The sequence below is a fragment of the Aspergillus fumigatus genome, chromosome 4 (genome assembly GCF_000002655.1).
Source record: "Aspergillus fumigatus Af293 chromosome 4, whole genome shotgun sequence".
NCBI lineage: Eukaryota > Fungi > Ascomycota > Eurotiomycetes > Eurotiales > Aspergillaceae > Aspergillus > Aspergillus fumigatus.
Genome location: NC_007197.1, coordinates 1,112,968 through 1,140,655, shown reverse-complemented (window position 1 = coordinate 1,140,655; position 27,688 = coordinate 1,112,968). Strand labels below are relative to the sequence as shown.

The 27,688-nt window shown below is 51.1% G+C and overlaps 10 protein-coding genes across 10 annotated transcripts; 6 read left to right on the top strand and 4 right to left on the bottom strand.

The window, feature by feature from the left end:
* Positions 1-259: 259 nt before the first annotated feature.
* Positions 260-3,926, top strand: AFUA_4G04070 (putative mucin family signaling protein Msb2; the record flags this gene model as incomplete). The annotated part of the gene is made up of 2 exons (XM_741500.2): positions 260-567; positions 692-3,926. The coding sequence occupies exon 2, from the start codon at positions 1,221-1,223 to the stop codon at positions 3,924-3,926; it is 2,706 nt and encodes a 901-aa protein (XP_746593.1). The 5' UTR covers positions 260-567; positions 692-1,220.
* A 681-nt stretch (positions 3,927-4,607) lies between these two features.
* AFUA_4G04060 (uncharacterized protein) lies at positions 4,608-6,821 on the bottom strand. Its single transcript, XM_077804540.1, has 3 exons — positions 6,133-6,821; positions 5,367-5,904; positions 4,608-5,296 (listed from the first exon to the last, which is right to left on the bottom strand). The coding sequence occupies exons 1-3, from the start codon at positions 6,273-6,275 to the stop codon at positions 4,889-4,891; spliced, it is 1,089 nt and encodes a 362-aa protein (XP_077660687.1). The 5' UTR covers positions 6,276-6,821; the 3' UTR covers positions 4,608-4,888.
* A 1,392-nt stretch (positions 6,822-8,213) lies between these two features.
* Positions 8,214-9,544, top strand: pptB (holo-ACP synthase). Its single transcript, XM_741498.2, has one exon. The coding sequence runs from the start codon at positions 8,233-8,235 to the stop codon at positions 8,692-8,694; it is 462 nt and encodes a 153-aa protein (XP_746591.1). The 5' UTR covers positions 8,214-8,232; the 3' UTR covers positions 8,695-9,544.
* A 163-nt stretch (positions 9,545-9,707) lies between these two features.
* Positions 9,708-11,194, top strand: AFUA_4G04030 (histidinol-phosphatase). Its single transcript, XM_741497.2, has 3 exons — positions 9,708-10,183; positions 10,230-10,766; positions 10,816-11,194. Exons 1-3 carry the CDS (start codon positions 10,025-10,027, stop codon positions 11,044-11,046), a joined length of 927 nt encoding a protein of 308 aa, XP_746590.1. The 5' UTR covers positions 9,708-10,024; the 3' UTR covers positions 11,047-11,194.
* A 152-nt stretch (positions 11,195-11,346) lies between these two features.
* fkbp2 (FKBP-type peptidyl-prolyl cis-trans isomerase) lies at positions 11,347-12,055 on the top strand (the record flags this gene model as incomplete). The annotated part of the gene is made up of 6 exons (XM_741496.1): positions 11,347-11,477; positions 11,544-11,608; positions 11,692-11,752; positions 11,824-11,844; positions 11,901-11,942; positions 12,013-12,055. 6 exons carry the CDS (start codon positions 11,347-11,349, stop codon positions 12,053-12,055), a joined length of 363 nt encoding a protein of 120 aa, XP_746589.1.
* A 324-nt stretch (positions 12,056-12,379) lies between these two features.
* On the bottom strand, positions 12,380-14,741 carry AFUA_4G04010 (putative triacylglycerol lipase (LipA); the record flags this gene model as incomplete). The annotated part of the gene is made up of 8 exons (XM_741495.2): positions 13,988-14,741; positions 13,821-13,935; positions 13,654-13,772; positions 13,533-13,600; positions 13,392-13,482; positions 12,757-13,345; positions 12,571-12,706; positions 12,380-12,525 (listed from the first exon to the last, which is right to left on the bottom strand). Exons 1-8 carry the CDS (start codon positions 14,524-14,526, stop codon positions 12,380-12,382), a joined length of 1,803 nt encoding a protein of 600 aa, XP_746588.1. The 5' UTR covers positions 14,527-14,741.
* A 258-nt stretch (positions 14,742-14,999) lies between these two features.
* Positions 15,000-17,920, bottom strand: AFUA_4G04000 (putative LysM domain protein). The gene has a single exon (XM_741494.2). The coding sequence runs from the start codon at positions 17,320-17,322 to the stop codon at positions 15,364-15,366; it is 1,959 nt and encodes a 652-aa protein (XP_746587.1). The 5' UTR covers positions 17,323-17,920; the 3' UTR covers positions 15,000-15,363.
* Positions 17,921-18,456: 536 nt separating this feature from the next.
* Positions 18,457-19,769, bottom strand: AFUA_4G03990 (protein-degrading AAA family ATPase MSP1; the record flags this gene model as incomplete). The annotated part of the gene is made up of 2 exons (XM_741493.1): positions 18,457-19,650; positions 19,704-19,769. 2 exons carry the CDS (start codon positions 19,767-19,769, stop codon positions 18,457-18,459), a joined length of 1,260 nt encoding a protein of 419 aa, XP_746586.1.
* A 443-nt stretch (positions 19,770-20,212) lies between these two features.
* Positions 20,213-22,117, top strand: AFUA_4G03980 (putative chromosome segregation protein (Pcs1); the record flags this gene model as incomplete). The annotated part of the gene is made up of 3 exons (XM_741492.2): positions 20,213-21,152; positions 21,202-21,630; positions 21,687-22,117. The coding sequence occupies 3 exons, from the start codon at positions 20,213-20,215 to the stop codon at positions 21,905-21,907; spliced, it is 1,590 nt and encodes a 529-aa protein (XP_746585.1). The 3' UTR covers positions 21,908-22,117.
* Positions 22,118-22,265: 148 nt separating this feature from the next.
* Positions 22,266-25,974, top strand: AFUA_4G03970 (mannose-ethanolamine phosphotransferase MCD4). Its single transcript, XM_077804539.1, has 5 exons — positions 22,266-24,199; positions 24,249-24,436; positions 24,499-24,640; positions 24,744-24,852; positions 24,929-25,974. Exons 1-5 carry the CDS (start codon positions 22,451-22,453, stop codon positions 25,822-25,824), a joined length of 3,084 nt encoding a protein of 1,027 aa, XP_077660686.1. The 5' UTR covers positions 22,266-22,450; the 3' UTR covers positions 25,825-25,974.
* Positions 25,975-27,688: the final 1,714 nt, after the last annotated feature.

Below are 27,688 nucleotides of genomic sequence, written 5' to 3'. Positions count from 1 at the left end.
ATGGTTACCTATAGTACTTTGTATTTCCGTAATGTCTCTGTAATGTTCGGACCTTGCTTTCATTTCCACGGCTCTGTACACTGATTTGCTGGTAAATATGGCCAGCCCCTGTGTGATGATACAGTATGGTAACATTAATAAGTTCCCTCCTTTTCTTTCTCACTAGGTTGGTCTGCGCTAACAACGAAAATAAACCAGGCTAATCTCAAAGTAGACAAAAATAATCCTCCATCTCCGCCTCAATTAATTTCCCTTTCACCTCCAGGTCCCTCTTTCTTTAGTCGCATTTTCGTCTTTTGAAGTGCTGCTGTCTGTCCTGCCTTCTTGTCACTCGTTTTGTTCTTTTCCCCGTCATCTTTCATTCTTCTTTTGCTCTTAATTGTTTCGTCTATCTTCCGTCGATAGTCGGTGCTATTTGTGAACTGAACGTAGCCAATATCATTTACCGCTGGGACCTAACAAGTGCGCTGGCTCCTTGCATCGCATCCATACCCACCAGCCCCCCTCTCTTCCACGGTCGCGCCTCTCGCTTCGACCAGAGATCTGGCAGTCCTCCTTACTCAACAGGTACTTTTATCCATCGGCCTCTTCCACCACCACACCTTCACCCACCTCCTCCACTACCTCATATCCACGACAATAACGCGGTCTCTCTTTTTCTTTTTTATTAATTTTGACGTTTCTGTTCTAGATCTCGTCGTTCGTTCCTTACAGCACTCACATTCGTTTTGCCAATTTGCTTTGGGAACACCCGACTCAATAGCTTCCCTTGTCACTCTTTATTCGCATTGTTAATACACTCGTTCTTTATCACGAATTGATCAGCTTCGACGTCGACGCCGCAATATCGCTACCGTCTCAGTTCTCCAACTCGCATCATCAAAGTCTTTGCATCGGATACAGTCGACCGTGCTGTCCGTTGTCGATTGTCAGTAAGGGTGTCCGGCTCGAAGAAACTGCGAATTGCGTCCCAACCTCCTGATTACATACCGCATATACGATTTTGGACGTGATAGCAGTAATTCCTATCGCCCAACCAGCTCCAAGACCTGCATCGATGCCTTGCCGAGCGTGACGGATAACTGAGCCTCTCTCGTGATCTACCTTTGACTATAGGAGCCCTGCTGAGCTTTCGGCTCCGTCCATTCCTTTGTGCATCACTGCGGCACTACGAACTCTAGCCGTTCCCTATCGCGAGCAGTCGCTTTGGTATCAAAACCATGCGTCCTGCAACTCTTGTTGCGGCCCTCCTGTCCCTGGGAGGTCTCGAGCTTGTCGCGGCTGAAAATGCCCAGGAATTGAAGCCGCGCTTCATCCCCAAACAATTCAAAAGACATGTCGTCCATGGACCTGATTCCTCTGCCACTACGTCGTCGAACACGAACATTCACTTGGATAAAAGGGCTGATGTGAATCCCTTCATCTCTTACTTCAATAGCCTGCTTCAAAACGGCCCCACGGCAACATCCAGCGCCCCGCTCGTCTCCCTGCCCATCATCGTCTCGATAGATGCCAGCGGTGTCACTCACACCATTACCCCAACCCCCACACCGTCCCCTTCAGCAGAAACATCTTCTGATGCCACGTCCGGTTCAACGCTCGAGCCATCTTCTGCGACCGATCAGTCTGCTCCGAACAACGTTCCCGCGACGGCTCTCTCAACGGCGCAGACCTCCTCTCCGGCCAAGACAGACACCTCAGACAACTCCCAAACTGCACCAGCCTCATCGCCTGCCACAAGCAGCGGAAATACCGTCAGCGACACCTTGAGTGCCGTTGTCAGCAGTGTTCTGGGAGACCCGAGCAGCTCAACCAGTACCAGCCCTCCAGTAAGCTCATCTGCCACTGATGGATCCAAGGCCCCTGAGAGTTCGACAACCGTATCAGCAGCGCAGACATCTCAGGCCAAGACAGACCCCTCTGACAACTCCCAAACTACACCAGCCTCATCAACTCCTGCCACAAGCAGTGGAAATGTTGTTAGTGATGCCTTGGGTGGTGTGGGTGGCCTTGTCAGCAGTGTACTCGGAAACCCGAGCAGCTCAACCATTGCCGTTCCAACCGCCACTGAAGCCAAGAGCACAGGGAGCTCGGCGACCGAGAGCAATGATCCCAGCACAAACTCTACGACGCCAACAGGTTCCTCATCTCCCGCTGCGCCCGTTGAAACGACTCCAACCCCAGCTGCGAGCTCGTCCGGCCTCCTTGACACTGTTGCCTCGGATCTCTCTGGAATTCTGCCTACAGCTTCCAGTTCCCTTGCGTCCGGAGCTGCCACTACCGATTCGTCCAACGCTGATGGCACTGTTACGCACTCAACAGTCGTTATTCCCTCTTCGACAGGCAACAACTCCTCGCCTGAGGCCAGCCCCTCCCCAACTCCAAGCCCGAGCGGCGTACTCGATCCGTTGACCTCTGCTGTTACTGACCTATTACCTGGCTCCGCATCATCCTCAGCCGTGACCAACGGTAGCAGTGGAGCTGAGACCTCGGCATCCACAGACCTTGGTCAGTCTACTGTGCCTGTCAGCGTCCCTGCTGTGACACCCTCTGCCACCAGTTCGAGTGGCCTGGGTGGAATTCTGGGTCCTATCCTCAGTAGCGCTGGTAGCACTGGAGTCATTCCAACCGCAAGCACTCACACCAGCAGCTTTGTTGGCGTCCCTACCGGCTTGACTAGTATCCTCATCCCAGGAGGCAGCAGCGGAAGTGAGTCGCCAACTTCGTACACTCAGATTAGTCCTAGCGTTCCTACAACTGCTCCCTCTGTGACCAGCACCGCCGTCATTCCTGGTAGCTCCGATACCGCTATTGGTTCCTCGATTGCTGTCACGGGATCCACCGGAGTGAGCTCGACTTTGCCTACACCTACTGCCGATTTCAGCAGCTCAGCAATTCAGACACTCTCTACAACGGAGCAAACGACTCCAAGTCCGTCAACCACGCCGGAGACCACCACGGCTGCCCCCACCACCACTACCACCAGTACTACTTATCCACCCGAAACTACCACCACCGAGAACACCGACTTTGTTCCCTCCAGTATTCTGGTGGAGCCTACAACCACGACTCAGCTCTCAACGGCTGAGACCGCTACTGGCACCAATCGACCCGCTCAATTGCCTGGATCCATCTCGCCAGCCAATGGTCTGACCAGCCCTCCACCAGACTCTACTTTGATTCAGCTCGGCTTCAATGGCAAACTCCGATACAGCTTCGTTGCCACAACCCCGCTCTCTTCATCGCAGATCTTCTTGTACATTCCACAGGGACTGATCTATGCTTTGGAGATTCTCGGCAAAGATATTGCGATGTTCGCCATCCAGCCGTACGACAACTCGGCTAGCACGGGTTACATTGCAACCGTTGCCTTGGCTTATATTCCTACAGACAAGGTTGACACATTGAGGAAGCTGCTCCGCAGTCCATTGTCCAAACTCTACCAACAGCCCAACGAGTCGGTCAAGACCCTGTTCTCGATGATCGATCCTTCTATCCCTCTTGTTGTTGGAGAATCCGGCTCATCTAGTGGCAGCGGATTGTATAGCGACAGTGGAATCAGCGGCAGTGGTAGCAGCAGTGATGGTAATGGCAGTGGCAGTAACTCTGGCAACGATGCGGATGCCGGTGCCAGTCGCAGCGCTTCGGCTCGTGCCAGCTCTGTTGGCATCGGCGTTGGTGTCGTATGCGGCGCTGCAGCTTATGGTGCGGGTATGTTCTGGGTTGCTCGTCGCTACCGCAAGAAGCGTCAATTGCATCGCCGCTCCAATTCCACTATGGAGCAGACGAGTGAAGGTCGTGGGGCCGGTTCTCTCTTCGCCGCTGGCGGTCGTCTTTCCCGCAACAGCCAGAATAGCCGGGGAAGTGGCCGGGGCCAGATGATCAGTGCTCCTGTCATGGCCGAGAACTCCCTGGGCTGGAACTAAGCCCGAGTATTGCAGAAGGCCTGATAAACTGAACCCTACGATGTGGGTCAAAGATCATGGGCGGGAGTGGGACTCGCTGGAATGCCTGCCAGTCCTGCTGCCTAAAGAGATACCTTTTAACTTCTGGATGTATTCATTTTCTTTATTGGTTTGAGAGACAGCGCTTCTGTGGCGCTGTTTATGTATCATTCTGTCTCTTCTACATTTCCATATATTTATTCCCCATTTTGTTCTTGCCAGAATTTGGTCTTAACTTCTCTACCTTTTCATTTCTTCCTTTCCTTTATGGTGCCCAGAGAAGTTCTTACCTCCCGACACCAAGACCCTTGTTACCTTCACGGCTCACATCGTCTCAAAAAAATCAATTCCTCTGCTCTGTACCTGGGCTGCGGCGTAGGTATCTGTGATGAGTGATGCCGTATACTATCACCCATGGTCCTGTTCTCCCTTGATGTCTCTAGTGTTTTGTTCTTGCCATTATTGTACAGTTGTATAGTGTGAGTAGAGAGTGAACGAGTCGTGTTTAGGATCCTTTGCCCCTGTGGGTGTTGAATGAATGCTTGAAGATTTATTTGACCGGTAATACACTGAATATGTTGAATGCCAATCAATCTCGCAGAACGGAACTACAAATCGATACAGAGTCGCAATGCCTGCACGATGTTTACTAGCATAGATGAGTCCTGTGTACGTCTTGTTCTATCATCAATTAGATCAATTAGGTACAACCCGGGACCATTGAGCTGAGAGCACCTGGAACTCCTGTACATGGCTGTGCATATGCAACAGAGGTGAGATGAATGACACAAAGGAAACGGATCGACGTGAGACGGAGTGCCTACGCGGACCAAAAGAAAGATAATCTATATCAACATACAAGCTCAAGTGCAGGGCGCATGAAACCCATGAAACGCCCCGCCCCCGCCCACCCAAACTTAGTATTAAAGGAAAATAGAGACCCATTACTCGGTTTTACTCTTCGAGTCCGAGTCCGACCCGAGCCCCAACCAAGCGAGCGGTCCCGTCCAGCCCTTGGCCTCGCGCTGCCGCCTACGCTCCTCCTTGGCCTTCTGCCGCTCGGCCTTGTACTCCTCCCAGGAGAGATTCGCGCTCGCTGCGACGGAACCGTCGGCTCCGAGCGCCACGGATGAGTTCTTCTCCGCTTGGGTCTTGAGGTAGCGCGATACGGAAGGTGCATCTGCGCCTGTCTCTGCGGGGTGAGCGGCTGAGGCCGTGGCCGGGGCGGGGAAGGGCCGGACGGCGTCCTCGCCTGCGTAGGCGCGGAGAGCGGTCCGGAAGGACCATTCCACTGCTTCGCCGACGGGTTCGTCGAAGATGTATGGGAGGAAGGGGACGACGGCAAGGCCCAGCTGTCATTGCAATTCACATTAGTAGCTGTGCTGGACTTCCCTAACGCTGCTCGGGTGGAGGGGAACATACGCCGATAGGGGTCCATGTCCGCACAAAGACGTTCTTGTTGTTCTTCATCATTTGCCCGGAGTACTTCACCACCGAGTGGATCGTGAACGCCGGCAGCCCCATGCTTGCGATGCTCTGGAACACGGCCCGTTTGACCATTACCATGCGGTAGTCCTCGATGAGGGGGATGCGGGTTGTCGGCCAGGGAGCGAGCTCGGCATCGGTGCCGGCGCTGGGACTGCCCATGTCGCCTGTTGCCATGCCCATGACGACCTCGTTGGCCGAGAGGTCTTTGGCGTCCTTGTAGGCCTCGCCGGGTGGGGCGAGGACGTGCCGGTTGCGCAGGTAGGCTTTGTAGCCTTCGTGGGCGACATCACCAAACAGATAGGTCCATGAGATGCCGTAGGCGGTGCGCACGAGGTAGGGGTGTGCGACGGGGCGGAACGACTCGCCTATGTCGGAGGTGTAGGCGACGTAGCGGTGGGCGGAGAGGAGGATGGTACGAATGCGGTTGACGTAACCGGCGTAGCGGTAGTTGGTGTCGGTCGAGTCGACGGAGCTGTCCATGTTAGATGATGGGTTTGTCATTGCAGTGCGATGGTGAGGAGGTCGTGGGAAAGAAGGCCGGCGAGGTCTGAAAGAGAGAAAAGAATTTCATGATTCTTGAACATTTTGCGGGGACAGGCGGAGATAATGATGCCATAGTTCCGCAGGATAAACTTGGACAGGCGACATGGAACGGCCTCTCTAAAGGACTAGCAACAGGATGCGCCAGGAGGAAACATACTATGGAGGGTAGATATCATCATAGAAGCCGTCATCCTGGTCAACTATTTTCTGAAGCTGAGCAGGAAGCTTCTCGCGGGGGATCGGCTGCTGCGGTGTGTCTGTGGGAGTCTCATCGCGATGATCTCGCTTCCCCCAGAACATGCTTTCAGTTTGCGGAAAGGAAATAGTGACTGGGTATGGAGTGAAGATTTAGATTGAAGGGTGAGTATAGGTGTCCTGTATGTACTGTGATAGCCGAGGCAAGTAGCAGTAAGAGGGAAGCTACAAGCTACAAGAACAGAGCAAAGCAAGTCAAAAAGAAGGATAATCTGATGGATAGGAAGATAGCAAAATGTTTCGGAAGAACAATATTCTCTCATCTAAGTCCTTTTCTCTGATTTGCCTTCCTCAATAACCGCACACGGCACCCAAACAGCTGCAACCCATCCAGTAGCCGGGGTAGTATTGAGGAGACGGAGTAATTCATCCCAGGCCGTACCTTAAGTTGTCGTTGCCCCGAGGTCCATCGGGGGTGCTTCCCTTGGTCCAGTGCCCTGGACTGCCACTCTGGGTCCTTACCACAAGAGGTTCATGTCGCGCTCGTATTGATAGCTCTGGCAAAGAATTGTAACATATACTTGTGCTTATATCCGGTAACCCACTGGTCACTGGTGGTTGCTGGCTGTTTGTGCTCTCCCAGTCTTATGATGCGGTGCTGCGGAACTTCCCGAATCCGTACCTCTGATTCGGACCGAGCCGGAACATCACATGATCTCAAGCAAACCTATTATGTCATGCACTGTCCACGTGATATCACGGGACCTCAACACCGGCCTCTAACCAAATGAGGTAAAGACCCAGCCGCGCAGTCAACTTCCATCGCTGCCGGCTTTCACGATTGCTTCCGTAGGTCCTATTATTCGCATTGCTCCATTCCCCGCGTCCATCCTCCTCTGTCAAATCTACCCCATTCTATCACCATGGTTGTCTACTACCAGATTGCCGGCAAGCAAGTCGGTTCCCACGTCGTACGTTCCCTCTGTCTCTTCCGTCATATCTTTCTGATCCACGACAACCGGACAGGCTCCAAGTCATTGATCACATTGCAAGGGCATATCGCTAATTTTGTTCAATCATCTTAGCTCGCCATGGGCGTCATGGGCACCCTGTTCGGTGGTATCTACCTCTCCACTCGCGGTGGTGGTCAGAAGAAGCAGGCTACTCCTCCCATCCAGGCCTCTTCCAAGGACGAGGAGAAGTTCATCCAGTATGTTTGCGTCCACTCTAGACATTTGTTGTCCAACGTTGCTGTGCCAATGACCCCCAGCGATCTCCAATGACTTCGATAGCCCTCAATGGCATACCGATTCTGCATGTTATCATTTGAATGACCGGCACAGCAAGCTGCTTTCGACAGGGGCTAACCGCGGTTATCGCAGGGACTTCTTGAACCAAGTAAACGGAGAGCAAAAGAAATCGGATCATTAGGGTGTCCCCCTTGGACGATAGGACTCAGTCGAGGACGCCTTGCTGATGCACGACGGAAAAGAAATTGCACGCGAGATATATCCATCATGGAAACGATTTTATAAGTGGGTGAATTCGTGTGATAATAGATGGGATCCTTACAGTCGTGTGTCAGGATTCGCTAGTGATGGGGCTCAATGGCTGTGCCAGTGGTGCTGATGATCTGTACATAATAGAGGTATACGCCATTTGAGGTTGTTTCCTTCAACTTAATACCAGGTACTCGCGTGTGCAGAGATCCATCTGCGCTATCTTCCCCTGAGGACCCATCGGTTCCAGAGGATCTTCGTACAGTGAGCAGAGTGACATAACTTAGAAGACCAAATGTAGACGGCTTCGTAGCATGCAGCAAACTTACGTGCAGACTTGTGAGGGAGTGCATCCAATCCGTATGTAGTTGGTGAAGGCTGAATAGCAATCAGAGAGCATTCGTCAATCTATAATTCATTTTCTGAGTATCATGACTATCGTTCTTGGTTTCACCTCTGCTTTTAACTTCTAATTTCAGTCACATGATCTCTAAACACAAACAGCGTCTCCGAACCCGTGCTACGGAGATCAAATCTTAATTCTGCGATATCAAAAACCACCTATGAAACTAATTCCTTTTCCATATCCCCTCAATATAGGGACGGATGTCGTTCATCTCCCCCGAATTCTCCGCCTCATCAACCGTCCCGACTACTTCCACCGCTTCACCCGGCGGATCCTCCACGAACAGGAGCAGCGAGACTTCCGCACCAGATTCTCCCTCCCACCACCATCGTCCGGCGCAGAAAAGACTGGACTCAATCCAATAACGCCAGATATGGCGCGCTGGCTGGCTGGCCGTTTCGCGGCAAAAGAGGCAGCACGTAAGGCTGCTCCGGCCGGCGCGTCATCCCTCGGGTGGAAGGATGTTATTGTTAGGGTTGGTGAGGCCGATAAGGGAAGACCGGAGATTGTGTACTTGGATCCCATGGGCTGTGGAGAAACCGGCGGAGGCAGAGTAGGCAAGCTGTCTATCTCGCATGATGGGGATTATGTGGTTGCTACGGTGCTTGCGGCTGGTTGAGGTCTGTCCGGTTGAAGGTTATTGATCTGTGGTTCTTTACGGAACGACAGATGCTACGGATAGGCTGTCTTTGGGACAAGATGGAATTTCTAAGTCTCATGTGAGAACACGAGGAGCCTTGTTTCGGGGATGTGGAAGGTTTTTCTCCGGGCCGTCCCCCGAGAGTTAACGATCCAGAGGATTTTGCGGCATCTGCGAGCACATTCAGTTGACAGCGGTCAAGAAAGTCTCTACGACAATTCAGACATGCTCGACAGTTTACCAACAGTGAGTGTTTCGACGTGATGGGCGGTGGATGCTGCCCAATCTCCAATCTTATGCCAGTTGGCGAAGGCTCACCTCACCAAATGGCCGATGATGCTCATTCATTCTCCTTTTTGCAAGAAGCCCACGTGAGGAGGAATGGAGGTGCAAACCGTGGAAATTATATTCTGCACCATTGTCTTCAAGAAGAGGGTGCAATAGAGACCCCAATCGGACCGAACATCTAGATACGACAAATTTGAGATTTGCACCGAATCATGGTCTGCCACTCAGCGTGCGTGAAATTCGCTTGCTCTCTTGCTCTGCCCAGAACTGCGATGTATTATAAAGTCTTGGTGAGCACGTCTGTGCGTCCAGGCACAATGCTATCGGACTGCCCTAGGACAAGTGACAGAAGTTTGAGACTTATGGGACCACTGGTAGGATGGAATACAACGCAACCGAAATCGAGTACTGGAGACGTTCAACTGCCGTCTGAGCGCAGTGAATTGATGTTGTGACATTAAGTATCCGTGATGGATGACAGGGCATCACTCCTATTTCTTAGATAATGGGATATCTGTATATTGGCCACAAGGCCACAATGACTGGTTTTATCATCTATAGTATGCAAGTAGAGTAAGAGAATACTCGAACCCAATCTTGTGAGTATTGCGAGAAGGTTACCAGGTCTGATATATGGGTGATAGTGGGTCGGCGGACTTGCTATCATCTCTTTCCCGTCCGGCTTGTTTTGCAATCTTCCTCCGATTTATCCACAAGCATAAATGTTTGTCGGTCTGTCAGGCTAAATACAATATTACTTTCCCTAGCATTGATTTGATATTGACATATTTATATCCTCAGAGCTTGGCTCACTTTCCCCGGGCGGGGCATTTCTCCACACAGTCTTGAGAACAGCGTTACATTGACTGTCTGTTCTGACACATGCATACTCCTTGTATGAATTAAATCCACATCGACGGGGTATAGCGTAATGCTTCTGGCTTTGCTATTTCTACACCATCAGTTCATCGTCTAAGTGACCTGTCTTCTATCACACGCTCTCCTCAAGACCTGCGCAGCCATGCCGTTCTCACACCACAGCCATTCGGGCCAGTTCTGCCCCGGACATGCCAAAGACTCACTAGAAGAGATTATCAAATTAGCCATCTCAAAAAAGTTCAAAGTCTTCTGTTTGACCGAGCACATGCCCCGAGCAAAAGAAGACTTTTACCCGGAAGAGGTACGCCCCAAGCAACGTTTATTCCAAATCTCTATTGACTCATCAGATCGAAACCGGCAACACCGAAGCCTCACTGATCGCCAACGAAGCCGCATACTTTGCAGAGGCCGTCCGGCTACGCGAGAAATATGCAGACCAGATCCAGATCCTCATTGGGTTCGAGATTGACTGGATTCGGCCCGAGTCGCGGACTTTGATCGAGCAGAGCCTGTCGAGGCTCCCGTTCGAGTTCTTCGTGGGATCCGTGCACCATACACTCACCGTGCCAATCGACTATGACCGGCCCATGTATGAAAAGGCTCGCGAGCTGGCCGGCGGCACGGACAAGCGTTTGTTCGAGCGCTATTTTGACGAGCAGCTGGATATGGTGACGCAGCTGCGGCCGCTCGTCGTGGGGCACTTTGATCTGATTAAATTGAAGAGCGATGACCCCGAGCGCAGCTTCAAACAGTGGCCTAGCGTATGGGAGCGGATTCTGCGAAACCTGGACTTCATTGCTGGGTACGGAGGCATGCTGGAGCTGAACTCGGCTGCGCTGCGGAAGGGGATGAGCGAGCCTTATCCTAAGGAGGAGATTTGCAGAGTGAGTTCGCTCGTTGTTTCTGTGACAGGGTGGTGACTGATTGTACTAGGAATTTTTGGCGCGAGGAGGCCGGTTTGTCCTTTCAGATGATAGCCACGGGCTGGACCAGGTCGGCTTCAATTTCCACGGGGTGCTGGCGTTCATGGAGAAGGCTGGTATCTCGACTTTGCATTATCTCGAGCTGGGGGATGAGCCGGCGGTGGACGAGCGGTTTCCGCGGACGCAGATCCGGTCGATCCATGTTAGTGAGCTGAAGAAGATGTCTTTCTGGCAGGTCTAGCTAGATAGGCTGTACGCAATTCGGATCGGCAGATCAAACCAATACACAGCTGCATCAACGCTTATTGCAGACAATAGACCATCAAACCTAGATACTCCATTACCAAATAAATTCACTCCAAATCGCTACCATCCGGATCCAAGAATCGGCCATTTATGAAATGATTACATCAAACCCACCGAATATGATCTCAAATTCCCTCCGCCTCCCTTCACCCTCCTCCTAATCCTCTATTCTGTTAGATTACACCCTCCTCACAGTAATTCCACAGTCTAGGAACAGGAATAGGCATAGGATATAATGGGCCTCGAAAAACAAACCCTCCGGATGGGCAATGGCAAAGACCACCCGCAGCCCGGCGACCCCGTCGAGCTCAACTACACTGGGTATCTGTACGACGAATCGAACCCAGACCACCATAAAGGGAAGGAGTATGTGACCGCCGTAACCAACACTCATCGGCAGAGGCGAAAAGCTAGCTAATCCTCTTTTGTCAGATTCGATAGCTCGAAGAGACGCGGCCCGCTGAAGGCGACTATCGGGGCGGGAGATGTCATTCGGGGTATGTTCTGTTCACTTCACCTTACACACATTCTACTTTTACCATCGTGGGTATACAGATGCAGGATTGATTAATGGCTACAGGCTGGGACGAGGGCGTTCGGCAGATGAGTCTTGGGGAGAAGGCGATTTTGACCATGAGTGGGTATGGCTCTGTGTTCACTTCTGCTTCTGCGTTTGGCTTCTGTGACGTTGACGTTGGCTGATATGGGGTAGGGAGTATGCGTATGGAGAGAAGTATGTTCATCCCATGTTCATGGGGTCTGAATAAGGGTGGTTAATGGGTGTGCTAGGGGCTTCCCGGGGCTGATTCCGCCGAATGCTTCACTTGTTTTGTGCGTTTTAGCGCCATTCTAGATTTGATTTGGGGATGATGCTGATGCTGATATTGATGTCGTTGAATAGTGAGGTCGAGCTTCTCAAGATTAAGGACCATGGTCTTGATTAGGGTTGATCTGGGAGGTGATCACTGGACACTGGTGGCAAGGTTTGGCTGGGTCGTATGTCTGAGTCAGTCCTGTAACTGACTGTCAGATTAGATCTCTGATAGACAGCAGAATAGACGAGTTATACGAAAGGGCTTTGATTGACTGGATAACCAACTCAACGTAGTCTAATCTGTGAATAGCTTGCCAGTTGACACCAGTTGACCGGTTGACTACCAGTTGGCTACTAGTGACCAGTTGACAAAAGCATCATGTCTCTATTTCTTCGACTCTATGACCCCGCTTGTAACTCTGTCATGGCGCACTGATAGATATGACTCCTAGCTCTATCGTGCAATATTATTAATGTAATCCATCCCATCCAAGCGGTAGTCATCCCGCTCCACATAGCTTCCATTTGCGGGCAACCGAAAGACAAAGTTCGACGCCTTCTTTCCTGGTGTGTACTTGGGCCATTGCGGGATTCGCGGTACTATACCCGTCAGTGTCTTTCAGTCAAGTCTTGATCCAGACGTACCTCCATGCCCATTGGGATTAAGGTCCGTCACGAAGGACGTCCACATCCGAGCGGCCATGTTGCCCAGTTCGAGACGGGAGGGATCAGTTCCCAGCGGTGTAATGTTCTGCACAGGATTCGCAAAGACAAAAGGGATCTGTATGAGAAATGAGCCATAGATCTCCTATGCAGGTGGTGGTGACTAACCTCTGCGAAATGTCCGACACCGATGGTGCTACTTGTGTTCAAGGCCGGCACGTCCCATCGATAAGAGTAGACCTGTTTTGTGTACTTTGCCATGGTCTGCGCAAGCAGCCGCCTTGGTGCCACCATAGTCAGATCGCCTGCCATCGATTCGTACCGTTTGTACATCAGTCCCAGCTTCGGCCAAGTGACGTTCCCCCAGCCATAGGGACATCCCAGGGCAGGGTCGTTGGGGTAGTACGTCAGAAGGCGCGTGGCTTCTTCACGGGTGAGGACCCAGCGCTTTGAGGCTGTCATCGTCAGTACTAGTCGTTGCCTTGGCCGACAGAAAAACCCACATATGAGTTGGTTAATGCATTCTTCGTCCGTGTTCGTCCCTGTAGTACCGAAGCTGGTTCCTTCATCTGTGTTGGATCCAAGGAGGATGGGTACTTTTGCCAGTCTGCCTTCAGTATAGCTAATCTGAGGATACTCTTTGATAAATGAACCGTCGATGGCGGCGAACCATTCCAGGCCCTCGTACGCTATGTCGTACAAGGACTGGTAGGGGACTTCTCGCAGACACTGGAGTGTGTCCGAGGACGTAGAGCAACTACTATTGTCAGCATAAACTCCATCGTGAGGAGCGATTAAGATACCCAGCCTTGTTCACGATGCGGTCGTACATCGGCTGATGCCAGTCCGTGCCGTTCCATGGGGGTCCAACAGCGTTACCGGATTCCATGATAGCTACGACCATGTGAGCCTTCCGGATGGTAAAAGCTAGAGTGAGAACGTACCGGCGCGGAATAGACCCTCATTGTCACCACCATTGGCAACCAAATGAGCTCCAACGCTGTAGGCTCCTCTGTTTGAGTCAGCATTCCACGCATCGGAGTGGGCAATTCATATCTCACTCACGCAGATTCCCCCCAGATTGTGACCTTGTCAGGATCTCCCCCAAACGCCTTGATATTCTCCTTGACCCATCGCATAGCGACCCGTTGATCTCGTAGACCTAGGTTGTTATTGCCAGTAGCCTGTACCTATCAGCATAGCCTCGACCATTTGTATTGATATATACATACCCTCACTTCCTCCGAGTCCAGGAATCCAAAAGCAGCAACCCGATAATTGATCGAGACGCCAAGCACCGGCTTGCCATTCAAAGCTCCTTGACGAAGAATATAGCTCATGTTATATCTGCCACGGATACCGGTCAGTCTGTCCAGAACTACCGGGCGATAAACCATACCTCGGATCAGCAGTAGCCCCCTGCTGCCATCCACCTCCAAAGATCCATATCATCACCGGAAGTAATTCCTCGTTGTCCGATTTCCGCGTCGGGCGAATGATATTGAGATTCAGGCAATCTTCATGCAAGGTGATCAGCCCCATGTCGACCAGCTTCGTCTCGTCCGATCCGTAGCCGGGACATTCGTGCCCGTATTGCGTGGCATTGTACAGCACCGTGCCCTTGGACAAAGCCAGGCCAGTCCCAGAGGCATCATAAGGGCCAGAGTTACTGTCGTTGGCAGCATAGGATGTCTTCAGGCTCGACGGCGTAAATCGAATTGGCTGGTCTGCATACTTGATGCCCAGGAACAGTTCCTGGTCGAACTCTGGTAGGGAGCGGCCTACGAAGACGGTTTTTGAGCCGGATTGATAGCTTGTACGCAGGGTGGCTGTGGGATAGTCTGCAATGGCGCCTTGGGTCTGCGAGCTGGGCAGGGCACGGCTCAGTGCACCTAGTAAGAGAGACAGCCAGGCGAGAGAGGAGATTCGACGCGCCATGTTGGATTTCTCTCTGTCGCTGAGAAACCAGCCATCTCCGTGGAAATCAGCCTGTTAAATGCCGTTCTCATATTGGAGGTTCTCCGCATCTTCATCAGTGTTCTGTCAATAGATATGGGGTATATTTCGGAGAAAGTGGAGACGCTTTCTTCTGTTGATGTTGAAGAGACGCTGACGATAGGTGGAAGTATTCGAGGAGAGACGGCAAACACACTTGCTAGCGTCAACTGGCACTGCACCTCAATTTTTCCGTCTACGGCATTTACCCAACGCTAATTAGAGAAAAGGAGAGCCTTGATGCGTGGATCTGCAGGACCAGTACAAGGCTTGATTACAGCTCCTGTGCCGTCAGCTTTGTCAACTTTGTAAGAGTGCCACTCATACTGGCGAGAAAACCGATGGAGCAAGCCAGTGAAGAGATCGGTCTGATTATTCTGAAAAGTTTAGGCTGATGTTTGACCTTAAGGAAGCATTTCATAACCATTTGGCATAGCCTATAGAAAGATTCGATACTGCAGATTAAATGGTATACGAACGCTCGTGTATCTATCTCAAGTGAAGTGTCTGAAAATGGGTATGAGCTGCTTCAGCTAAATACATCGGGTCGAAGCAAGAATGAATCAACGGGTATCCCAACACCCTCTAGCAATGTTGTCAGGAGCCGGATCACAGTGTATATCAGAGGTGCTGTCCTGCGGCGCCATGCTGGTGGTTGTACAAGCTCTCCGGGTGGCAGAAAGAATGCAAAGTGCCAACTAGATTAGCGACTGACCAGGAACCAGAAAAGATACACGCCAGAATTGCGAGACCTAGCAATTATAAACATTATGCACGTGATCAATCATCCTTCACTCGGTTGCCATAGCCTAGGTTTGATCCACCCGTGCGAGTCCTGCTCGTTCCGGATGACGAAGGACTGGGGAAACGCTCTCTCAAGGATGCGTCGTGCAGGTTTGATCCTGATCGGTTCAGGTTCGGTTTCCGCGAACTCTCCGGCAGAAGGCCAGATGAATCCCTTGACTCTAAGCCAGCGTCCAGTTCAATCAAATCTCCCATACCACGTCGGCTAGTCCTCGCACCAGTATTGCTCTGATACGCTTGAGCGCTCTGTTGCAGCTCGCTGAGACCTGCTTTCGCTCGAGTCGTTAATTTTCTCACCCAACCTTCAACTGCACCCCCTATATTGTCAAGGCTAGTTGAAGCGTTGGAAGCCGTAGCCGCGGCATACTCGGACGGTGTCCTTCCCAGGCCAGGAGGCGCAGGTGCAGGAGCTAACTGTGGCAGATGTTGTGCGACAAATTTACTCAATCCGTCGAGAGCTGGTCCGGGAGCCATTGCACTGCGATCGAGCGTTCCAACTCCTGTTCCTACGAGCTGTATATTGCTACGTTGGCGTTGGTGGTGCGGTCTCGGCTTGGCACTAGATATGGCTCGCGCCCCTGAAGGGTCTGTGGAGCTTCGATTCTGTGCAGTGGACGCTTGCGATGATGGCGACTCTGTCGGTGAAGGCAGAGCTGAAGTGAGAGCTGCCGTTCGCTCGCGGCCGGATATTGATGAACGAGGTTCGGAGTCTGTGTAAGATAGAGATTTTCGTCGTGTACGCGGGAAGAATCCCAACGCTTTGCGAGGAACGCGGCCAATCTCTACTGGCGCAGAAAACCCATCTATCTGCACCCACGACTGATGCTTCCAGATCTTATCTGCCTCTCCTTCAAGCGGCGCTTCTGTAGGTGCTTCTCCCTCGGTAGAGGAAGCCCTAGCATCTGAACTTGGTGCAGGTGCTATCGAGCTTCCTGTCAGATCCTCTAAAGAATCCCGGTTCGAAGTGTCGCCTCCTAAAAGATCAATTTCGGTCGGGGCACGGATCGGCCGTCCTTTCACAGAACAGGAGGTAACCGGCAAAAGCACGGTCTTTCTGCTCTGAATACTATCCGTGGGCCAAAATCCATTGGCCTTTCGGAATATCGCTGGTTGACAGCCATACTTGATTGCAACCCCAGTTATGCTGTCATTCGGTTGAACGTGGTGTACATATACTAAAGCCTCCTCGTCCTGCCTTGCATCGACCGCCGCGTGGTCCGTCCGATCACTGGAATCTCGCCTTTTGTGCCGAATGTCGCGACTAGCCTCTGAACCTGTGTCTGCTAGTAGTAGAGCCTCCCGCTTCTTCGCCTGCACCATAGCCAGTCTCTCTTCCTTTGTTCCAGCTGCAATTTCCGATGTGGACGGGGTCGACGGACCCCATGCTGAGGGTGTCTTTGGATTAGCCCTCATGTACGGGTCTGGTCGCGAAGGCTTCCTCGCATGGGTACGTGCCGTCCCATTCGGTGCGGATCGGGCAATATCGCTCCCCAGGAAAGAAGATGCCAGGCTTTGTAAAGAGGTCCATGATGAATCTAGAAAATCCACCGCTGCCCGCGAAGAATCGGCGAACTTGACCTGTGCCTTCCCTGTCTGACTGTGCCCGCCTAGGGAACCACCGAACCTGTTAAGATTATCTAGGTTGAGTGACTCAGTGGCGCGAGAAGGATGCCGCATTGGAAGAGGTGACGTCCCGCGGGACGTGTGGGGTGATGGGGTGGCACCTCGTGAGCGGACAGCGGAGGAGTCTCGTGAGAGCGTTGTGGTAGAAAGCCTGGTGGACTGCAATGGTCCTTCATAGTCCTCGTCTGTAACATCATCGACAGATATCAAACGGCGGGTGCGTGGTCGGACGGTGGACGTAGATCTGCTGCCGGTGTTGGTGCTGGCGGCCCCAGGGCTGAAAGTGTCAATAATGCCATTGTTGGAACTCATTCCCGGCGAAATGAGTTCAACGGAAGACAATGGGTATCCGCGCTTAATGGATGTCGCAAGCTCTTCCTTAGGAGCTTAACTCAGCATGTGAGATCACCAAGGCATGTGTTGCCATCAGAGGTCTCTCTACCTAGGATAGACCATTCGTCATCCAGTCACCGTATCGTCGCAATCACAAAACCAGGGACAGGTGGGGAAGAATGAGCGACACGGATATACTGAATCAGGGGTTTTCCCTTCGAGATAGATATTGAAATATGCAGCGCGCAAGGTGAGGCAACAGGGGAAGGGTAGAAAGCTGGCCAGATCTGGGGGTTGAGACGCGGGATGTAGGAAGAGTTGGACTCCTTGTGATGACGACCCGCAATTGCTCTGGATGGAGTAAACGAACGGACTGGACCCAGGAGCGCCAAGTGGTCCGTTTCCGCTCAATCGGAGTAGGGGTCTTGGACGAGGAAAAAGGTCGCAAGCACTTGAAAGATCTAAAGGGAGTGGATAAAATAATAACTAGGGAACAGAGAGGAGCTTCGTAATTGCTGAGGTTCTTGTGATCGGCAAGTGTCTTGTTGCCGCCGCTCTCCAAGAATCGGGCTCCTCCGTACTCCCAGTGGCCACTGTGCCCGCTACATACGTATGTCTATTATCTATTTAGTAGTTTCATGACACCAATATGCTCCGAGCATTGTCCACGTCAAATGTGTATCAGATGTCTTGATCGAAGTCTGTTTGTCACTAATTCAAATTCCATGAAGTTTAACTCGTCCCGTGGTGCAACAAAGTGTATGATTTGGCTGCATTACAATGTATGGAGTAGTGGAATCGGTCTCTATACATCTCTAGGATTCTCCATTTGGAGAGAGGGAGAGTCTTTCTGGTCATCGTACAACAGCTATCGAAAGTCTATAAACAATGCCATTTCTAATGACAAAGAGCTTGTTTCGCAGGTATTAAGTAGCCAAAGCCAGCAATCATCAACGGAAACGGCCGGGAAGATACAAAAATATATATATATATATATATGATCGCAAGAGATTGTAGTATATCAAAAATCAACGCCGTACCGGGGTGCTGTATACATTGGTATCAAGGGCATTTTAGACGAGCAAGTCATCCAAATCATTGAAAGGGGGTGGTTTATTCAGGCGGCTCGGTCATCTCGGCAGGTCGTGACTCGACTTCAGATGCTGCATCTGATTCAGCTGTGCTCCACTCTTTCTCCGAACTGGCTTTGCTGGTAGGTCGTGTCTGGTGCTGAGAGGGTTGCGAAATGACCCTGACGCCTCCGGCTCGAGAGAAGAAGTCCTCTGTACGAAGACCGCGAACTTCAGTCGGGTTTACGGATGTCATCTGAAGGCCTTCTGCTTTCTTTTGTCGAATCAGTTCTCGGACAGGGACCATGGCGGCATCCCGGCAAGCTTCCTTGATATCACTACCGGACATCCCGGCCATTGCCTTGACCAAATAATGAACATCAAAGTTTTCCCGATCTACCTTGGTGTCTTTGAGAATCAGACTGAGAATTCGAAGCCGCTGTGCGGCCGGAGGAAGGGTCACAGGGAACTTCTTAGGCATCCGCCTAAGGATCGCTTCATCAATATCCTGGATACGATTTGTGGCTCCGAGAACAACAACCCGCTGCGGTTCACCCAGAGAATTTGCGGAGGTCAGGCCATCCCAGTGGGTCATGAATTCGGCTTTGACCATGCCACTCGCCTCATGCTCACCGCTCCGCCGTGTGCCGAGCACTGCATCTATCTCGTCAATGAAGACAATCGAGGGTTGCAGCTTGCGCGCTAACGAGAAAACAGCGTTGACCAGCTTGTTCGAATCACCATACCACTTCTCGGTCAAGGTGGAAATATGGAGATTTATGAAGCACGCGCCACTCTCATGAGCCAGCGCTTTAGCAAGCATAGTCTTTCCGCACCCTGGCGGGCCATAAAGTAATACTCCCGATGGCGCGTTGAGAAGGGATGACGTGGAAGAGTAGAGATGAGGCATGGTCAGAGGATAGATGACGGATTCCTTCAGCTCTTCGATAATATCATCCAGGCCTCCGATATCCTCAAATGAGACATGAATGTCATCGGGAGCGACAACATCCATAGCGATGGCTTGCTCGTACTGGTTGAGGACCAAATCTCCCCTCCTTTGTCGGCGCGCCTTTTTAGCCCCCCTGCGTGGTGAGTCCCCATCGGATTCCTCTCCACCGTCGAGCTTCCGCAGAATGGCGGCAGATTTGCGCCGTTGCTCTTCTTTCTTCTGGCTCTCTGGGTCGAAATCAAGGCGCGATAAAAGGTAGCGAATGAGAAAGTATGCGGAGGCAGACTATCAGAACTAATCAGAACGCGTTCGAATGGGACGAGAGCCATAACACTCACGGTACCAGCAACCATCACCAGCTCTTGCAAAAACTGCTGCCATCTTGGACCGCGCGCGGAAGCCATGATAGCGGGGGCTGCTTTAAGAGTAACAGACAATCAGGCAATCTGCAACAAGTGGCCAATTGATGACCTCGAAAAAAAAATCGGTCGCCCGAGTGCAGCAACGGGAATTATGATGAGTGATATCTCTGTTGATTAGAATCAACCTTCAAGAGATCAGGAGCGTCGGCTGTCGGCGATATGGACAGCTGTGGCGCTCCCTCGCTGCGCCGGCGAACATCGTGGCTTTGCCGACGGGACGTCACATGCCTATGGCCTGCATGTGGTTGTCGCAACGCGGTGAGCCACATGGAAGGCGGTGAGATTGGTGGGTGGACGTGATGTTTTGGTTGTGTTAGCCAAGTTCATCGGACGGAATGCAAAGCAATGTCGCGTGCGGTATAACCATTCCAAGATTTATCATTGTTTGATTAGCAGAATATAATATAATATTCGTGTTGCCTGAGATGCCGAAACGAAAAGCGACAGGCAGGCTTTCTGGTCAGGCCGGCTCGGATGGTGCGAATGCCATGCAGGTCAATGGCAATGATGCTGGACAGCGCGAAAACGAGCGTCCAGCTAAGAGAGCAAGAGGAAGGCCGCGATCCAAGTCTGTTGAAAGCAAGCCGCCAGCCGAAACGAAGCGTAATTCGACAGTGGCCCAAGCGCAAGCCCCTGACAGTGGTCCAAAGAAAGCATCCAAACGGGGACGACCAAAGGGTAGCCGAAACTCGGCGCACGGCGCAACTCAAGAAGGTCCGGAGAGGAAAGGTGGCAACGAGAAAATCAAGGATGAGGTTGGAGTCCAAGAATCCGAGAGTTTGGCGGCGTCCGACGACGAGCTGGACGATGCTCCCGTTGCTACTAAGACAAATCAAAAGGCAAAATCGGCCAAACCTGCAGCTACACGGGGACGCAAGAAAGTCAGTGCTGGAAAGCAGGTGCAGACAGATGGCGAGTTTGAATATACACCGAGGGCTACGAGACATGTACAGCCGCCGGCAGAGTCCCAGGATCAATTAGAGCAGCCGATGAGTCAATCGCGACACATTCATTGGACGGATCCCAGCAGTGTCGCGGCAGAAAATGAGCAGGAGGAAATGGAACTTGTGGAAGACACTAATCTCCATGAAGAGGCCGTGGTCCCTCGATCAACTTCAGCATCACCTATGAAAGGCAGGCGTCCGTCACAGCCCGCACCAGGAAGCTCTCCTCTCAAAAAGAAGCTTGGGGTTTCTACGGATGATGATAGAACTGGTGAACCGGAGTTGAGGCGTAGACTTGGTGATTTGACTAAGAAGTATGACACGCTGGAGAATCGCTACCGTAACCTCAGAGAGATAGGGATTGTCGAGGCGAATGCCAATATGGAAAAGCTTCGACAACACTGCGAAGCAGTGACAACAGGTATGTAGGTCTCGCGCCTGATCACACATTAAAACGCTGATAATTCTAGCTTCGAATAATTTGGTTGCTTCTCTCAAGGCAGAGCTGGAAGCACAGAAGAAGCTTGGCCAACAAAGCCGAGCGCTCCAGAAACAATTGAAGGAGCGGGATGCGGAGGTCGCTGAATTGAAATCCCAAGTCTCGGAGGCGAAGAAACAACTGACTTCGGCTCAATCGGAAGTCAAAGCCTTACAGACCAAGCTGGCAGCTGCCCGTAATACTACTGCGAGTCTCGAAAACGCTGCCGCGAAAGTTCCGGGAAGCGCAATCAAAAACAACAGGGCGAACCGCGCAGCTGATGCTGAGGCAGCTCAAGCTGCTCATCTCTCGCAGTTGAAGGAGGAGCTGTACAGTGACCTCACTGGTCTTGTCATTCTCGATGTGAAGAAGAGGGAATCGGATCACCTGTATGACTGCCTCCAGACTGGCGTCAATGGAAGTAAGTTCTATTTCGAAAAGGGAGGCTTGCAAGATGTGTTTCTGACACCTCGGCAGCTCTTCACTTCAAATTGGCTGTCCCAACAATAACATCTACCAACTTCGAAACGGCGGAATTCCAGTATATCCCATTGTTGGATGAAAGTCGTGATCGTGAACTGGTCGAGATTCTTCCCGAGTATCTTACAGTCGATATCACCTTTGTCCGCCAGCAAGCGTCAAAATTCTACACACGGGTCATTGATGCGCTTACAAAGCGACGCAGTTCGACAAACTAAGTGCTCTTTCTTGGTGTCATATTTCCTTTTGCATTTCTCAGCTTGAGCATGGCATCCTTGGCTATTGCATTGCTATCTGGAGCTAATTTAGGTGTCTTGGATCGAGCATGGTTGGATTCATCGGTGACAGTTTATAATTCAAGGGGCCGAAGGCCGTTGCAAATATCATACTCTCTTGTAATGCCAATCTCTGGAGTCCTTGTTCGCAAGAGTATTCGCAAGAGAGTAGTTCTCCAAATATAGTAATACTTAGGCCATCAGGGGCTGCGTTATGGGCTCTGCGGGCCACCGTAACCACAGCATGCCGCATTGGGAACCCCCGATTGGCTGGGGCATCCCCAAGTTCCCCAAAGCTGTCATTAAAAAAAGCGACAGGTCCATGTTTCTGCAGATGCTTGACAGCTTGCCAGAAACTATTTTTTTTCCATTCTTTTCTTTTCATTGTAATTGTTTGGTCTCCTTTTGTTTACTACGTTCTGGGGAGATCAAGTCCGCTCTTTTGTTGCAGCTATCCTCCGAAGCTGGATCGCCCGTGAAGGCAAGATGGCGCGTCTGGGCCGCTTTGGGTTTCTCGCCCTCGCGGTGGTGTTCCATCTTATATATGCTTATTCCATATTTGACATTTACTTTGTCAGCCCGATTGTGAGCGGCATGAGATCGTATGGCGTTGAGCGAGAACCTGGAGCGAAAGCGCCCGCCAGTCGTCTTGTGCTCTTCGTTGCCGATGGTTTGCGCGCCGACAAGGCGTTTCAGCCAGCTCCAGACCCTTCTCCGGAAGACGGCGAAGATGCAGAAAACAACGATCCAATCTACCTCGCTCCTTTTATTCGATCGCGCGTGCTCTCCCACGGAACCTTTGGCGTCTCCCACACCCGAGTACCCACCGAGTCTCGACCTGGACATGTTGCTCTCATTGCAGGCCTGTATGAAGATGTCTCGGCCGTGACGACAGGTTGGAAATTGAACCCGGTCAACTTCGATAGTGTCTTCAACCAAAGTCGGCATACTTGGAGCTGGGGGAGTCCGGACATTCTCGCAATGTTCAAGGAGGGCGCAGTTCCGGGCCGGGTTGATGCCGACATGTATGGAGAAGAGATAGAGGACTTTACCATGGACGCAACGCAACTGGATACCTGGGTCTTCAATAAAGTGAAGGAGCTTTTTGCCTCTGCAAAGAGCGATCCCGAATTGGATGCGAAGCTACGTCAGGATAAGGTGGTGTTCTTCCTGCATCTTCTGGGGCTCGATACCACCGGCCACGGCTACCGCCCTTACTCCAGGGAATACCTGCATAACATCAAGATTGTGGACAAAGGAGTGCAGGAGATAGCGACTCTTATAGAAGAGTTCTACGGTGACGACAGGACGGCGTTTGTCTTCACCGCAGACCATGGTATGAGCGATTGGGGAAGCCATGGAGATGGTCATCCTGACAATACTAGAACACCTCTGGTCGTCTGGGGATCTGGTGTTGCTGGTCCAAAGTACACAGATGGAAAGGCTGTCACTGGCCATGAAGATGGATTCTCCGCCGATTGGGGCCTTGACGGCATTCAACGCCATGATGTTGCACAGGCCGATGTTGCTGCTCTGATGGCCTACCTTGCTGGCTTGGATTTCCCCGTGAACTCTGTCGGTCAATTGCCACTCGAATATATTGATGCAAGCCCCAAGGAAAAGGCGCTCGCTGCGTTGGCGAATACACAAGAGGTCTTGGAGATGTATCGCGTGAAGGAAGCGCAAAAGAGAGCTGCGTTGCTGCGATACAAACCGTTCGAGCCATTGGCAGATCATGGCAAGAACTCAGTTGAGGAGCATATTGCTGAGATCCAGGTACTTATTGCCAATGGCAGTTATGATGAGCCCATCAAGAGGTCTGGCGCTCTATTCGCTACTGCGCTGGAGGGGCTGCGCTATCTGCAAACATATGACTGGCTCTTCCTCCGAACCATCATCACCTTTGGATACCTAGGCTGGATCGCATATGCACTGACGACAGTTATTGATCTGCATGTTTTGCACAGAACCTCAGATTCAAAACGGACCGTGGGCAGTACTATTTTCTTCACGTCTATTCTTGCTGCGCTGTTTTCGGTTCTCTTATATCAGAAGTCTTCATGGCAATACTATGTCTACGGAGCTTTTCCAATCTTTTTCTGGGAAGAGGTTTTTGCACGTAGGAAGGCATTGATCGCTGGTCGCGAGATCCTTTTGGGTCATGTTCGTTCTTTTGGTGGCTACATCGCCTCCGGATTTCAATTAGTAGCCTTTGTTGCAGTTTTGGAAGCTCTTGTATGTTACGATACATTGACTTATTGAACACAAGCTGATGAGACACCAGGTCCAATCCTACTTCCACCGCGAGATATACACGGTTTGTTTCGTTCTCGGATCATTCTGGCCTATTTTATACGGCGTCGACTTTGTGAGACAGAATACGGTTCTGTCCGCTACATGGGCCGTCGGATGTTCTCTCATGAGTACTTTTACTTTGCTTCCTGTAATCAAAGTAGAAAACATTAACACCATGTATGAGGTCCCCAACTATCGAGGCTAATTTACGGATGGTGCTCTAACGATCGTTTGTGCAGAACTTATGGTGCACTGCTGATGTTCTTTACCGGGTTGTTCTATCTACTTTTCGAGGACACCATCTTGAAACATAGTAAATCTTCAGGACATGCGCCAGGGGCTATCTCTAGCTTGGGGTCGCGAGTCATCATGGGCATGCAGGTACAGTTTTTCGTCCTTTTCATCTTCTCTTGCGGTCTTCAAGACTATGTGGCGGCTGTGTCCCTGCCTTAGCACTTTGAGAGCGATCTGCTAACATAAGTAGGTTGGCATGGTTTTGCTTGCTCTGATAGTCACCAGATCTAGTGTTTCGTCTTTGCAAGCTAAGCAAGGTCTTCCATTTGGTAACCAAGTAGTTGGCTGGTTCGTTTTGGGTGAGTGTTGCGAGGAACTGGCTTGGCTCGACTCTCCCTCTGCAGCCCTACTCAACTCTCGCTAACACGATCCTAGTTGCCTCGCTTGTGCTGCCATTTTTCCATCGACTATATCCTAACAGCCACTACTTGCACCGCCTGATGGTGCTTTTTCTCACATTCTCACCCACCTTTATAATCCTCACCATTTCGTATGAGGGACTTTTCTACTTTGTGTTCTGCATGACACTAGTCACCTGGGTGCGTTTAGAGCATGCCATATACGTATATACTGCGAGGTCCTCGGCACACTATGGTGGAAACAATACGGTTCCAAAGAAGCCAGGCTTGAATGCTACAGCGGTTATTGATGGGCAGGAATACCGCTACCGCAGGCTAGGCTTGGCAGACACGCGCGTGGCGTTGTTTTTCTTCTTCCTCCTCCAATCTGCCTTTTTCAGCACAGGCAACATCGCGTCAGTCTCGTCGTTTTCGCTAGAGAGCGTCTTCCGTCTCATACCTGTTTTCAGTCCGTTCAGTCAAAGCGCCCTGCTCATCCTGAAATTGCTCATCCCTTTTGCCATCATCAGTGCTAATCTGGGTATCCTCAACCGTCGGCTTGAGGTTGCGCCTAGCGCTCTGTTCATGGTTGTCATGTCTATCTCGGACGTCATGACTCTCAATTTCTTCTATATGGTACGGGATGAAGGTTCCTGGCTGGACATCGGCACCACCATCAGCCACTTTTTGATCGCCAGCTTTCTGTGCACCTTTGTTGCGGGACTTGAGTTCCTTAGCGAGGTGTTTATCAGCGGGGTGGACTTCGGACCGACCACTAAGGCGATCGGGGCCTCTATCACCAAGACCGTTGGCGGGACTGCGGGGAGCGATGTCGTAGATTCGCAGTCTGGCCCTGAAGATGCGGCGAACAGCAAGAAGGCGGAGGGTCTAGAAGGAAGTGAAACGATTCGCCAAAATGGCGGCTCCGTATGATTTATGTCAAATGTTATTTGTAGATTATTGGCCGTACGCCATAGCTAATTACCTACGATAGTACTCTTCTCTCGCCTTGACCAATGTATCTGTAGCTATTTCTGCTCATTCGCACTGATATACAACTTACTGCGCCGATCTCGATACTCATCTCAGACCAGAGCTCTGAAGCCACAATCATCTTTACCCCCAGAACAGGACGAACATTACGGGAGTATTGGCATCAGTTAAGCCGAGGCATCACAAGCCAACCCAAACTAAGTTCACCACTATTGGATGCCATGAAGCTGGACCCGCATTCTCGCGCATCAGCCCTAACCCCTTCCAGTCTAAGGCAGCCATCCCATGACGGAATTGCGGGGAAGAACCAGGCACCATCTGAGTACCTTACCTTACGCTTTTTGCCATGCTTCCCACTCGCAGGGAGCCGGATCTGATGGCATTGGCATGAATGAACCGATGCGGGAATTAAAAACCGGGGAGATGCGGGATAGTGGATTGACCTTGCAGTGGTTTTATGATTCATCGGAGGGTCTGACTCTGTGGGTCTTGTCTTGGTTGGATGGGTTCTGTTTCTGGGTGGATGACAGGTGTAAATGCCGCAGTTTATAGGGTTGGGATGATGCAGGTCGGCTGGTCGCATGATGCTTTCTTTTTAATTTTGTCTTCTTGGTTGCTCTATGTAGAGTTCGAGATGCACTGCAGGATTCCGTATCTTTCCGTGGTGATGTGATTTAATTTCTGTGACTGGAGCACGGACTGCTTGATGGTTAGGTTATTCTGAAAGGGGGGAAGTAGATAGGTGGTGGCGGGAGTCAGAGAACGAGACAATGCAGTCTCGCTGTTCTGCAATGTAGACCAGAGGGATTGGATCTATGCATTATCTACGGTTTGCTGACGCCCGGTGTTAAGGTGCAAGCTCGACCGTTAAGGATTAGTATTACCAAGAGTGACCAAACGGATTAAGCCGGGGACCTTGAGGCTTCATAGTTTGGCGTCGAGCTGTTGACTAGTCCCAATATATTAAGGAACGATAGATCCCGACAGAAAGTTGAATGATCCTCATGAATCATGATCCTCTTGTTTCACTGTCCAAGTCTCATAGTCTATCTAGTAAACACTAGTCGGTTATGCCTTGTCCATCGCAGTCAGATCTCGAGTGGATATAATTTAGACTTGCGGAGCTATCTTCCATCTTCATAGATTACTGTTCGGGCGGCAGTGTTTGTCCGAGGAAATGAATACTTGAATATCAGATTCTATCTGTGCAGTGAATAAATGCACAAATACCATACTTTGCGAAACTGGTGTGGTCCTAAAGGACTCCACAGTGGAGTGAAATAAAGAAGCTTTACTGGTGTGGTACGGAGTAAATCAGAATAGCACCAGGGTTAGGGTCATCTCTGAGGATCTTTTCTGATTATCTTCTAGCTTTACGAAAGGCTCAGAGGCCCCCTGAGCTACAAGAGGCAGCAATAAGGGATTAAAGTACCTAGTCCCGAAACAGGGTACTATTTTGGTGCATGATTTTGCTGGTGAGATTGCTTGCAACTATGAGGTCCGAAACCATGAGAAGATCATCTCTGCGAGCCTCAAATTTAAGCAGTTTATAATAGGAAAGTCGAGTCATGGAAGTACTAATGTAGTGTGACAACATGCACCATAGCGAGCTTATAAACCATGTTTCAGGCGAAACTCTCCGTCTTGAACATAGTTGTGTGGGATAGTACAGTGGTCCAGCCAGCATTAAGGCAGCAAATGCTAGTTGTAGCGGCTCGTCCAATAACTCCTAGTCTCCCCACAATCCTCGAGGCTTAGCTTACACTGTGCCCTGCTATTTCGGATCCTGGAGGTTCGGACTCTT

Coding starts and splice junctions, on each gene's coding strand:
- AFUA_4G04060 (XM_077804540.1), bottom strand. CDS start 6,275: ATGTTCTGGGGGAAGCGAGATCATCGCGATGAGACTCCCACAGACACA. Junction 5,905..6,132: donor GATGATATCTACCCTCCATA/GTATGTTTCCTC, acceptor TAACATGGACAG/CTCCGTCGACTCGACCGACA. Junction 5,297..5,366: donor GGACATGGACCCCTATCGGC/GTATGTTCCCCT, acceptor TTGCAATGACAG/CTGGGCCTTGCCGTCGTCCC.
- pptB (XM_741498.2), top strand. CDS start 8,233: ATGAAACTAATTCCTTTTCCATATCCCCTCAATATAGGGACGGATGTC.
- AFUA_4G04030 (XM_741497.2), top strand. CDS start 10,025: ATGCCGTTCTCACACCACAGCCATTCGGGCCAGTTCTGCCCCGGACAT. Junction 10,184..10,229: donor AAGACTTTTACCCGGAAGAG/GTACGCCCCAAG, acceptor TTGACTCATCAG/ATCGAAACCGGCAACACCGA. Junction 10,767..10,815: donor CTAAGGAGGAGATTTGCAGA/GTGAGTTCGCTC, acceptor TGATTGTACTAG/GAATTTTTGGCGCGAGGAGG.
- AFUA_4G04000 (XM_741494.2), bottom strand. CDS start 17,322: ATGAGTTCCAACAATGGCATTATTGACACTTTCAGCCCTGGGGCCGCC.
- AFUA_4G03970 (XM_077804539.1), top strand. CDS start 22,451: ATGGCGCGTCTGGGCCGCTTTGGGTTTCTCGCCCTCGCGGTGGTGTTC. Junction 24,437..24,498: donor GTAGAAAACATTAACACCAT/GTATGAGGTCCC, acceptor TCGTTTGTGCAG/AACTTATGGTGCACTGCTGA. Junction 24,641..24,743: donor GAGTCATCATGGGCATGCAG/GTACAGTTTTTC, acceptor TAACATAAGTAG/GTTGGCATGGTTTTGCTTGC.